This window comes from Polychytrium aggregatum (genome assembly GCF_025602895.1).
Source record: "Polychytrium aggregatum strain JEL109 chromosome Unknown BJ171scaffold_116, whole genome shotgun sequence".
NCBI lineage: Eukaryota > Fungi > Chytridiomycota > Chytridiomycetes > Polychytriales > Polychytrium > Polychytrium aggregatum.
In genome coordinates, this window is record NW_026516318.1 from 59,457 (window position 1) to 71,762 (window position 12,306).

The following is a 12,306-nucleotide window of genomic DNA, read 5'->3' on the forward strand; positions in this document are numbered from 1 at the left end:
AAATACCCTCACGGGCGGTGACTGACAGATACACCAGATCCATGTCTTGGGCAGCGCCGACAGGGAATCGGTGCATGGCGTTCTTGGAGGGCTGGATACCCATGGGTCTTTCGAGAGCCGAAGCGATCCTTTGATTGCATGTGGCCCATCAGACACAGGTCTCTCTTGGACGCATAGTGCATTACTCCATCCCAAGTGCGTTATTACACCCAAGTGCATTACTCCATCCCAAGTGCATTACTCCATCCCAAGTGCATTCTTCGCACCGCTTCTCCACTGCGGCCTCACCCCATTCCAGCCCGTCCCATCCGGCTGTTTCTGTCCCCGTGGCTTCACCCACATTCTGCAGCCCACGTTTCTCGCCGTTGTCCCTCCCCCACCGCCCATTCGGTGCCAGGGAGTTCCACCAGCAGTCTCCACCGAGTCCCGCCGGCCATTGCCGTTGTGCCTTTGGCTTGCTTGCCCACGGCTGCCTCTTTCCTCTCCGTCTTGCTGCTTCGCCCCTGCCGGCTCCTTTCGGTGGCCTGTCCTTTCTGTCCCAGGCCGTCCGCACCCCTTTCTCTCGCTCCGGCCGCCGTCTCCTCTTCGACCCATCCTTCTCGAGCTCTCCGGCCGCCATGTCGGCCCAATCACAATTCGTTATCTATCATGACCCAGACCACGAATCCCCTCTGTGCTTGAATGCGTCGTCCTCGCTGTCATCCTCGGTGTCACTCGTCGAGACCTTCCAGAAGATCGGCGACTGGATCTCCCCGCTCGGCGTCTGTTTTTGCCCAAAGCCAGCCGAGTGTCAGCGGCTCACTTTGGACACCCCTGGTCGCATCGCTCGCCAGGTCTGCGGAGCCGATTCGAGCTGCCGGACATGCACCTCCGAGACCCTCCCTCTGTCAACCCCTTCGTGCTCTTCGTCCTTCAGCGGCCCAGTGAACGCCAGCTCGATTTCGACGGCCGGCTTCGGGTCTGCCTTTGGGACTCGGTACTTTATCTTCCGCACCAAAGGGTCCCGCAGTCCTGGCTGCAGCCCAAACTTGACTGCCCAAGCAGAGCGATCCCCGGTCTTCCCCACCTGCTCCAGGGTGCTGGATGGACTCTATGCCATCACCCTCCGCAGCCCGACGGGCCTGGTTACCTTTGTCTGCTCCAGCCCCAACTGCAGCGACTGCATTCCCGGAGCCGCCTACACTCTGTGGGCTGGATGCGGCACCGTCAGTCCGGGCCCAGGCTCAAGCACCGGCTCTCAGCGTGGGGCCTTGCCTTGGATATTGAGCGATCCTGCCCTGGAGCTCCCGACGGGGTTCCCAAACCAGACATTGGCCTCGTTCACCCCCGCAACGACCCGCACGGTCACCCACGTCTTGGTTTCGCCTGGCGGCCCTGTTGCTGATGGAGGGGGAGGGCTCTCTGGACTTGCCTATGGGCTGATAGCCGGCGGCCTTGGTATGTACATCCACCTCCCAGTCCGTCCTCTGCTCCGGCCTGACTCGGTGCTACTTTGCAAGCATAACAGCCTAGGTCCACGTCCTCATCTGTCACCCAGCTGCCGACTTGCCCTGACCGCCAAATGGTCCCGGACCTATCATGGCTCGATCTATCAGGCGATGCTGACCCAGTTTCCTCCCTGCTCTTGCATCGCAGTGCTGCTCGCGGCGGTTGTTCTCTACCTTTGTCTACAGCGATTCCAACGTCGGCATCGACAGACACAACGCTCCTCTCCCTCTGCCTATCCACTGGCGGTGCCGCCCCGGCCGTGGTCGTTGCCTTCCCAGAGCCGGTCATCACGGCCCGCAGAGTCGCAAGCACATCAGCCGCAAGGGTCAGACCCGCGCCTCGGACCCTGGCCAGCATCCAGATCGCCCAGCTTCGTCCCCAGAAGCCCTGCGCCTCATCGGGTTCCGTCAAAGTTCTCGGTCGTCAGCAGCACCAACGGGCACACCTATCCGTCCAACAGTGACAGGGGGTCGCCGAGGCAGCAGTCGTCCAGTCCTCTGTCCCAACAGGGCACCTTTGGCCGCCAAGCGCGCCGGGTTCCTTCCGATCTGGCTGGCCCATCGCCTCATGACGAGCCTGCGGAAAGTCGACACGACGCAAGTGTGCCCGTCGATGACTCTGCCTCCGAGATCAATTTGCCTCTTAGTCCGTTCACCGATTCATCTGCTGTCGACGACTCGTCTTCGGTCTACAGCCACGGCCAATTTCCGCCATCGCCAGCGCAGCTCGAGGCCTCTACATACCACCCTAACGACCATAGCCACCAGCGCAAGGCCTCTGGACACTATGTCATCGATCCCGTGCATGTATTGCGGCCAGCCACACCACAGCGACTCGGACGCCATTCGCTCTCCGGCCTTCCTTCGCCTCAAACGGACCGGTTCATGATGAAGTCTGTGGCGATCGTACATTTCAACGGCCGGAATCCTGACGAAATCGATACCATGCCGGGCGATATTCTAGAGATACTTGCTGTTCGTACAGACGGCCTCGTCAAGGTAGGTGTCTGCCACCCCGATGCTCTGCATTCTGATCTGATTGCACATTCAGCCGGGCCACCGCTGATGGTCATGCAAGGACCCTTTGCCGACTCGGGCGGCGGAAGGGCATGCTGGTTGTGCCGACGCTGCTGTAATGTTCATCATCACCCCCCATCTGCTGCCCCGTAGGCTCGGAATCAGAGGACAGCCATGATCGGGTTGATTCCAATGAAGGCGGTCGCACCCATCGAGACCGAACCTAGTCCCACCACATAGAGGGCAATACGTAGAGCCCAGCCTTTGTCGCCCAGCCCATCATGCCCGAGCGCCAAGTAATCCACCCCCCCCCCATATCTTGGCACTGCTTGTGGATTTCAGATCCGCTTCAGTGTCCAAGCCAAACAGCAGACCCCCGGTCTTGCCGGAGCACTCAGCCCACCACCACCACCGTGCACACACGACACTCTCACATCTGTATCAGTTTCAGTTTCAGTTTCAATTGTCGCATCTGCTTGCCGCTCCACTCATCCCTCATACCGTCAAGTGCTCTCCCCGCCTTCACCAACAAAAACAGCGCCTCATCATATCCATGCCCACCGATAGCCTTATTGCGCAGTTTGCTCTTTGGGCCATCTGTCAGTTCCATAGAATACAACCATTTCAACTTGTGAATGGACCAACAAAAATGCACATCCAGGAGCATTCGGCAGTTTGGAGTGATGGGTATCAGCGATTATGCCCGTTCGGCTATGCCTGCTTCTCGAAAACGGAGAGCGCGGCAGGGTGCTGGTCGAATCACTCTCCCTTTCGTCTCGTATTCGGCCCTTGGATGACAAGAACGACAAGCAACCACGAACCAACGCAGCCGATTCGTGAGTCCCAGCGATGAGATTTCCTCCCACATTCAGATCTCGACCGGACATGTTCAACGTGTGCTTCCAGTCTCCTCCACCCGCTCGTTCCTTTGGAGGCGCTGTAAAGAAACTACATGTACATTTATTCACATCGGTATCCGTAGCAGCGCTGCCCGCCGGTGTACGATGCCCAAAGCGCTACATAGCAGCCCAGCAATTCATCAGCAGCGGCTCTACCGAAATGGCACCTTGCGGGAGCAGTAAAACGCCTGCGCTGACGTCAAACACGAACAAGCTGCAGATTTCGATGATTTTCTTCGGCAATCTCCACTCTGATGAAGCACCGGCCAGTCCACGCACACGCAGCATGAACGGAAGGATGCGAGGGGAGGAAAGCAGGTCGGAACCATCGATTGCGTCGAGCATGAGCAAATGCCACCACCCATATAGACAATGGGATACCGGTTTTGCATGATCCAGATTGAGGAAGCCCCGTTACGAATATTTCAAAGTCATTTTGCCCATGTGTCAATTTGAGCAATAGCGATGCATGTTGCATTCGGAGGGATGATTCAGTATCAGTGGCTCTATCACATCTCTTTGCTGGTGCCCAGCAAGCAACCTTCGGGAGGCGCTTCAGAGTCCTCAGGCATCGACACGACGAGGAACTCTCGGAGGTAACTTACAGTAACGAGTCAGGTAGATTGAGTTGGATCCGGTATGCATGCCAGATCTGTGGCGAGAGGTGTCGGTGGCGGGTGAGCATGGTTCGGTTCTCCGGTTATCAGCGTCGCTCAGGCGCACGCAAGCTTCGTTGGTGGCAAGATCGACAGGTTTACCAGCTTCACAAAATCCGAAGTATCGCCTGTTTGGAGAAAGCCGAGTTGCCGGCATGGGGGGGGGTGAATGCGTGAGACGAGAGCCTCGATTGTCACATCAGCAGGTCAAGAGTTGCCCGTCCGTCACGATGGCGGCCTTAACCAAGTGATTGTTTGGCTCGCACCTATTAATTGCCCTGATCTTCGCCATATCATCTGATCGAGCTGATCCGGCGTCTTCATCTTCCGGTCAAAGGACATCCGGTGGTCCCATCCGTTCTGTATGTACACTGTCCGCTGATAATCTGGCCATTCTGGTGGCGGTAGCATGATGATATCGACGCGAAAGTTGGGGAGGTTGTGGGCGAGGTGGCATCCAAGGGCTTCAGCCTGAATTGGGCAACAGAGGTTTTGCAATCGGGATGAAGATGCGGCAACCCGATGGTGTATCGACTCTGCAGGACAACAACTAGATCACCGCTCTTCCGGTCTTTCGCCGTTCCGGTTCTCTCCGATTTCATCCCTTGCACGACATGATATGGTTGCATCCGGTGACTTACTCTTGCGAATTCCGGATCGTTGGAGCGTCCAGCAACGACAAAATGTGCCATAGGTGAATCGCTTTTGCAACAGCAGCAAACCAAAAAAATAGCAATTGACGGAAAGCAGATGATGTAACTGAAACGGCAATGTATATGACGTAAACTACAATGGTGGAGCGAAAAGGACACGCTTCTTGAGGAGTGAAGCGAGGAAGGGCGAGGAAGGAGCGAAAGGAAGGAGCGAAGGAGCAAGGGTGGGATCACACAGCCAAAGGTCGAGTATGCAACAGACGCCAGCGTTCGGCTCAAAGGACCCTTCGGATATATGACGAAACGCAGAGCGTGGGAGAGCGTGGGAGAAGGGACTGGCTGGAGGAAAACAAGGCAGCAAGTTGATGGACGCTGGCCCTCCGGCGCTAAGCTGCGAGTCTGTCTCGAGTTCTGTCAGCGGATCGAAATCTGCTTGCAAGAGACGATTGTGTCGAGCCGGATCCGATGATTAGCCCAAGATGGAGCTTGAGAGGAGCTTTGACGGACATCGCGCCGCACTCCCCATGCCATGCGTCGAGCAATCCAGGAATACCCCTCTCGCGATGCTGAAAACAAGGCTCGAAGCAGGAAGAGTGTTTAGTGAGCCAGCAACCTACGTTTACGAAGCCGAGACGTCGCACTGGCATATACCGTCCTGCAGAAGGGAATCAAAACAGTTCAATGCGAGCACGTCTCCAAACCGCTCGACCAGACTCGGCCTGGCGTGCTGGGAAGACACCGAGCAGCATGCTGGCGCTCTCCCGACCAAATCCACGGCATGCAATCGGAATGTCGACGCACTTCCTACTCGCAGCGACGCGTTTTTGAAGACGGCAAATGCTGTTCGGCCACGATTGCCGAAGACGCACTTTTTTTGGGGGGGGGTGGAGGCTGGTTTGCTGGTTGTTTGGCGAGCCGGAAACGGGCGAATAAAATGCCAGCAGAGATGTGCTTCCACAGGCCACGCACTACTCGCAATGATGTTTGGTGTGGAAGCTGATCAGCCGCAAGACAGCGAGATCCCCGAGATGCCGGATACTCAATTGGGTACTCTGTCAGTCCAAGTGGATGTGGCTGCAGCAGATGCCCGTGTGGGTGCTCTGTCGTGTTTGCAGCTGTTATTGTCGTGGGCTGGTCTTGATGGTGGCAGGCCATATGCCTGATGATTCGACCACAACGGAGCTGGGGGAATCGCCGGCGTTGCGGCCCGCTGTCGATGATTATGCCATTCGCGGGGTTTTACTGGAACTGTGGGGAGTAGATTTGATCGCAGCTGCAACAGCCCGCAATGGCTGACTTTGAATGACCTTGGCTACAGCCGATTGGGCTGGGATGCAGAGACCCCCCCCCTCACAATACTGTGTCAATGATTTGGGTGCAGGGTCTGCGCTCCTCGTTTTGCGAATCATAGCTGTAATTGAGCCACATCGTAGGTCGCATGATCTGGGAAAGGATGGTCGTGCGGCGTTGGCTCGGAGTAAGGATAGGAGCCATTTGACAGCTCCACAGCGACCAGCTTTTGTCGAGATCAGATATGCCACCACCAGATCACTTCATGAGCATATCTGAAGGCCTCTGCTCGCTGCTTAAGGATCGTGTATTTGGTTACTCTGGGAGCAATGGAAGGAAAGCCGCTTCCATCTCCCGTTGAAGCAAAGCTGGGTCTGACTACTGCGAAGGGATGTCCGCTGGACCTGAGTAGATAGATCAGGCATGGGTGCCCTTGTGCGGCTCGGGCACGAGGAGAATGTCCAAGGGTGCATCGCTGCAATCAGTGCAATCGGTACAATCGGACAGACTGCATACAAGGTGCGGAATCGTCCGAAGCTCCAGCTCCCGCCCCGAGCCAGAATGCATTCTGTTCGTGCCGACGAACTCATAGCTCGCCGCAGTCGGCAATGACCACTTTTTTCGAGGTAGCGCCCGATGATGATCCGGCCTTCTCCATCTTTCGCACAACGTCAAATCCAGAGATGACTTCTCCGAAAACCTGGTGCCACCGTTGGGGGAAAGGCGAGTCAGCAACAGCAGAGACATTGCGATCCATGCCATCGGGTCGAAGGAGCCGTTGCTGGCGCAGGACTGAGCAGCCCGGGGGATGCGATCGGAAAGCGATGGCCACGCTAAGCATGTCTCAGAAGCCCACAGCCCTGATCAGATTGCACAAATTGCTTGCCGCCGGTCAAAGCAGCGGGCCGCGCTCGTGATTCGCAGTCGATACCCACCACGTGCTTGCCATCGAGCCATGGCGTCCGTTCCAGGGTGATGAAGAATTGCGAGCCGTTGGTATTGGGCCCGGCGTTGGCCATGGAGAGTAGCCCGGCCTTGGTATGCTTGACCTTGAAGTTTTCGTCGGCAAACTTTTCGCCATAAATCGACTTTCCGCCGGTGCCGTTATGTCTGGTAAAATCGCCTGATCGATGGAATATGTGAGTAGACGCAGCGAAAGTGTCGCTCGATTGATGGACACGGATGACTTTGGGTCAGTAGCGCAGATTCGAGCTTGACAACCAACCTCCTTGGCACATAAACTGGGGGATAATGCGATGGAACGCCGACTTTTTGTATCCGTAGCCTTTAGCATGGGTGCAACTGCGAGCGAGGATGGTCGCCATTCCAAAGTTAGCTTTGATGCTCGAGTCGGACACAGACTAGATTGGCAGCCGACGGCTGTCCGTTTCGCGGACGAGCAGATCTGGTACTTACAGCGCACGGAAGTTCTCGGTTGTTTTGGGGCAGATGCTGGAATAGAGTTGCATCACAATGCGTCCAGCCATGATGCCTCCGATTTCAATATCAAAGTAGACCTTGTTGCTCGATGGGGCCGGCGGCTGCTTTTGAGCCTTTTCGGCCGCGGCATCGTCGGTCTCGGATGGATTGGCGCCCGGAGCACCATTTTCGGCACTGGGATCGATCGGCCCGGTCTCTTCGGAGACAGCGATATGCTCTTTGATGTATTCCTCGTCGTCCCAGACTTCAGAGTGCCGAAGGAAAAGTTAACGAGTCGATTCGTGAATATCCACCGATGCAGAGACCTGGCCCGGAATCCCACATCTGGACCCAACGACAAACATATGCTCGCCAGTGGTGTGTCGTGATCGATATGGCCGATGTGCACATATGCACTGCGAGCACACCCTCCGTTCGCTGGATCGGCTGCAGCACGGATCCGGCATTGCGGGTTCGAGGGCAATACATACTAGCTTTGGAGCCGGATGCCGATCCCTGCATTGGCTTTGCCAGCGACACCTTGATGACCTTTCCATAGAGCTCGGCAAATCTCATGTTATCCACGGCGGCGCTTGCGTCGTCTGCGCTCTCGAACTCGACAAATCCAAAACCACGATGGCGGTTGTCTGTTTGAGACGATGTAGATCAGGAGCGGTTAGATCGCCTGGCAAACGGTGCGGCACTCGCGCAGCCAGCGGAGAGAGGGCGATGGGCGAGTATGCAAAGTGTGCATTCGATATCAAGCCATCGTCCGAACGCCGGGCCATTGGAGAGAAAGGGAGCATCGCGGGCCGGGCCGGAGACAGAGTCGTAAGGGGAGAGAAGGACAGGTACATACGGGACGACGGATCGTTCGGCAGCTGCACCGAGACGAGATCGCCGAACGGCGCAAATGCAGCCGTCAGCACATGCTCGTCGACCATATCATCGAGGCCGCCGACATAGAGCACGGCCTTGTTCACCTTGGAGGTCATTCTTGCGGCCGATGCTCTGGATATGCGATCGCACGACGGGTTGGTGCGTCGGAAGAAGCCAGAGCACAGGACAAGCAACGAAGCAAACAGGACAGCCAGGCGAGCCAGCCGCTGGCTGGCCAGGGCGGATCGATCCAGCCCCACAGCCAGCCAGGGAGTGGCGAGCCACGTGCGGCCAGCCAGCCATGTGTCGGCCGGCCACAAGGCGGCCAGCGCTTGGTTTGCGATTCAACCCGCTGGCTTCCAGGGACTCACCTGCATCATCGCAACGCCTGCCCGCCGCACGCAACTGCCGAGACGACTGCCGAGACAACTGCAAAGACGACTGCCGGCCCCTCCCCGAAGGACGCTACGCATCGCAAGGACAGAGCAAGTCCTGACGTGCCCTCGCCCAGTGATCGAGACACCGCCGGTGTCAACCGTATCCCCCGCTTTGCAGCGCATCGAGCCCCTTGCACCATCATGACAACAACGACGGACCACCGCACCGCACCCCACGTCGCTCGTCTCGACACATCAGCCAAAGAACCTGTCGATACCGTGGCGACAGAGAAGGCCGAGGCTGATCTCGAGATCGACGGCGAGGAAGCAGCCGCGCCTCTCCAGTCGCTGCCGCTCAAAGATCTGATGCAGCTCACCGATATCGAGAACATTGTTCAGCAGCTGCGGATTATCCAGGAGGAGGAGTCGCAGCTCGACAACTCGCTGGATGCGTTCCTGCAAGAAAAGCCGTCCAGAATCAAGGCAGCCCTCCAGCCGATAGAGCCGCTTGGCCATGCGGTTGTTCAGCTCAAGAGCCAGGCGTCGGTCCTGGCCGAGCGCATCCACCGTACAACCCATCTGGCGGACCGCATTTCCTCAAAGGTCCGAGAGCTGGATCTTGAGCAGTCCAACATCCAGAAGACGATTCAGGTCGTCAATGATCTACAGGATCTCAAGGTTGGCTGATACTTGCAACGCACTCCCTTGCGGCTCAACTGCCGAGCCCAGTGACCGGTGTGGTGTGGGTGGAAGGGGCCAGAGATAGGTCCCCTGCTTGCCTCCTGGGGCATGCGTTGGATGCTAGTCTGTGGCGTCGACGCTTTCCGCTGCCGCTCGCGGATACTGATGCGTTGATCTGATCTCTGGTACGTGCCAAAGCAATGTGCGGCTGGAGCCAAAGCTGCGATGGACCAGCATGATTACGACCAGGCAGCGCGATTTGTATCAAAATACCTTGGGTTCGATGCCAGTATCAAGTCGTCCCCCATTCTGGAGAGCCCATATCTGTATCCACCGCTTCAAGGTCGGGACTACAGCGTCCCCGATGAATCGGTCGCCACTGCCAACTCGACGAGCCAAACGAGCCCCGCCGCAACAATGAAGGATATCCGGTCAAAGCTACTGGCAATCTTTGTCGAGGGATTTGACGGTGCCATGCTGAAGCAGGAAGATGCCGAGATTGTCAAGTATTTCAAGTGGTTTTCGTTGATTGGAGAAGCCCCGCTTGGGTTGGACCGCTACTCGTCGTATCTGTGCAGCGGAATCAGACGAAAGTGCCAGGATGCCATCAAGTCGTCACTGGATGGTAACGATAGCGCCGACATGTGCTCGCAACGGGCTGGACGCTTTGACTCCGATACCCAGCTTCGATTGATTGTTTCGATACCTCGGCTCGATACCCTTGTGTCAGACTATGCGGTGTCGCATCGAATCATGCAATCGCGTCCAACTAAGCAGCGGCATTCTTCCTTCTCTGGCTGCAGGATCGTCGCAGTTCTCGGATTTGCTGACGTTTCTGTTTGAAAGCATTGCCAACATTGTCGACCGACAGGAGACTTTCATAACGCAGTTCGGCGGCCCCGGCGCGATGCTTCAAATCACCAACCGTCTCGAACGCGAAGCCAATGTCCAGAGCGCCATTTTGTTTGAGCAGTTTTTCGAAAAGAGGCAAGTCCAGCGCAAGGTACAGGAGGTCCAAAAGAAAGGAAAGTTCCCTCTCAATCTAAGCGACATCAACGTCGAAGTACGTGAGGTCGATCTCATTTTGAATGAGATGGCGATCGCGCGCCAAAGGGCCGGTTTGTTCAAACGATTCATTGAGACACGAACACAGGTAGGCAGCAGAGACTACTCTCGGCACATTCATGCTGGCTGGCTTCAGTCTTTTGGACATCAGTGCTAGGAGTGGTGTCCCTCGTGGGAGATGCAGACGCTGTGAGCTTGCACCTCTGCAGGGCTGCTCCTGATTACTTCCCGATAGATTTATGGCGAGCAAGCCGCAACGGTCCCAAGCCAGGCATCCGACCAAGGCGGTGCAGGACACAGTATTGGAACCCTCAGTCAAAAGCTCTCGAATATGATGAGCGCCTTTCAGATTCTGGATGAGTACTTCATCCGCAATCGAATTGAAAAGGTATCGGGCAAGTGCCCAGGCGACGAGAACCACAGGGGAGCATGTGCTTTCGCTCCAATATCGCATGTCGTCTGCATCACTTCCCCAACTGTTGACACCTTCGTCAACGTCCCGACTTTCTAGGCTCTCAAAATCGACGAATACGAAACAGGCAGCGCAATATCTACTTGCGTGGACGATGTTTTCTACATCATCCGCAACTGTTTCAGCCGAGTTGTCAGCACCCACGACGCACGGGCACTTGGGGAGTTTGTCAAATCCACGAGCCATGTGATTGAGATGGACTATATCACCAACCTGCAAAAGAAGCTCGTCAATGGCCTTGGGAGCCAGGTTGTCGGACAAAACGACAAGGACCGTCTGGGATATATGGTACGGCAACGATCGCCTCGAAAGCTCCCTCGCGTAGCCGCCGTCCCATAATGCCTAGCTCGCGGCCGTGACTGATGCGCTCTTTCCGCACAGATCACCCTAAATAACCTTGATGTTAGCCGCGATTATCTTGTCAAGATCATGCACGAACTCGAGCAGCAGGTCGACCAAGTCATGGATCAACCTCACAACAAAAGTAGCAGCGAAGCCACGACTGCTGGCTATTCCAAGACCCACGGCCCAGGCTCCTCGGGCAGCGCGGATCTCGAGCGTATGAAGAAGCATATGGGCGGTTTTGTCGACTGCTGCAACTTGTTCAAGACGGTGCTGCAGGTCGGTTGAGCAGACATTTGTGTCAGTACTGACGCCGCCGCGTCGAGATCTCATCGTCCAACCTGACCATATGCATATTGATGCGACAGACATGGATCGACAATCTCTTCAACCAACTGGTCAAGCCCAAGATCAAGCCACTCCTTACGGACATGTATCAAACCTACAGATATAACCTGACCGAAGACGAGTACCGGTCCTACGACACGAGCGAGGAGGCGCAGTTCAAGTTCCAGTCTGCCATGAGCAAGTTGATGCAGCCGTTCAGGTCGACGCTGACTGCAGGCAACCTCAACCAACTGATGACACACGTCGTCGAGGTGCTAGCCAAGGAATGGGAGCGCATCCTCATGAACATGAAGTTTACTCTGGTACGAATGCACTTATGAGCCGACGAACCAGTGTGTCTGCATGGAGTGGCCGCCGATTGTCGCAGACAGACGGCCTCGCACAGAGATGTTTAATCTTGCTCTGTATTTTGTGTGCCCTTTGGTCCGGTAGCTTGGTGGCCTGCGGTACGAAAAGGATCTCCGGGCCATCACTGCCTTCCTTCTGGCTCAAACCTCCGCCGGCAGCGGAATCGGCAATGCGCCGCATCGCGAGAAGCTTTCGCGGCTCTATCAGATCTCCAATCTGATGAACCTCGAGAGCCCTGGTGAAATTTACGACTGCTGGGGACCCAAGATGGGCCCAATGGCGTGGAGAATGACTGGTGCGGAAATCCGAAGAGTCCTGTCGCTGAGGTAATGTCAAGATGGCCGTTCGCTGTCGTCTTCTGGTCGAGCGGATG

General features: G+C 56.5%; 4 protein-coding genes across 4 annotated transcripts; 2 read left to right on the forward strand and 2 right to left on the reverse strand.

Annotated features, from left to right (window-relative positions):
* Positions 1 to 428: 428 nt before the first annotated feature.
* Positions 429 to 3,140, forward strand: BJ171DRAFT_605915 (uncharacterized protein). The gene is made up of 3 exons (XM_053115209.1): positions 429 to 1,437; positions 1,636 to 2,486; positions 2,658 to 3,140. Exons 1-3 carry the CDS (start codon positions 618 to 620, stop codon positions 2,742 to 2,744), a joined length of 1,758 nt encoding a protein of 585 aa, XP_052961837.1. The 5' UTR covers positions 429 to 617; the 3' UTR covers positions 2,745 to 3,140.
* Positions 3,141 to 3,458: 318 nt separating this feature from the next.
* BJ171DRAFT_538454 (uncharacterized protein) lies at positions 3,459 to 4,816 on the reverse strand. Its single transcript, XM_053112895.1, has 5 exons — positions 4,701 to 4,816; positions 4,326 to 4,530; positions 4,162 to 4,187; positions 4,009 to 4,055; positions 3,459 to 3,654 (listed from the first exon to the last, which is right to left on the reverse strand). Exons 1-5 carry the CDS (start codon positions 4,749 to 4,751, stop codon positions 3,603 to 3,605), a joined length of 381 nt encoding a protein of 126 aa, XP_052961838.1. The 5' UTR covers positions 4,752 to 4,816; the 3' UTR covers positions 3,459 to 3,602.
* Positions 4,817 to 6,291: 1,475 nt separating this feature from the next.
* BJ171DRAFT_467423 (cyclophilin-like domain-containing protein) lies at positions 6,292 to 8,467 on the reverse strand. The gene is made up of 6 exons (XM_053108562.1): positions 8,281 to 8,467; positions 7,913 to 8,068; positions 7,419 to 7,686; positions 7,228 to 7,304; positions 6,938 to 7,125; positions 6,292 to 6,702 (listed from the first exon to the last, which is right to left on the reverse strand). The coding sequence occupies exons 1-6, from the start codon at positions 8,414 to 8,416 to the stop codon at positions 6,589 to 6,591; spliced, it is 939 nt and encodes a 312-aa protein (XP_052961839.1). The 5' UTR covers positions 8,417 to 8,467; the 3' UTR covers positions 6,292 to 6,588.
* A 411-nt stretch (positions 8,468 to 8,878) lies between these two features.
* BJ171DRAFT_433170 (COG4 transport protein-domain-containing protein) lies at positions 8,879 to 12,263 on the forward strand (the record flags this gene model as incomplete). Its single annotated transcript, XM_053107925.1, has 9 exons — positions 8,879 to 9,355; positions 9,557 to 9,983; positions 10,162 to 10,511; positions 10,659 to 10,811; positions 10,935 to 11,216; positions 11,277 to 11,354; positions 11,415 to 11,516; positions 11,606 to 11,887; positions 12,018 to 12,263. The coding sequence occupies 9 exons, from the start codon at positions 8,879 to 8,881 to the stop codon at positions 12,261 to 12,263; spliced, it is 2,397 nt and encodes a 798-aa protein (XP_052961840.1).
* Positions 12,264 to 12,306: the final 43 nt, after the last annotated feature.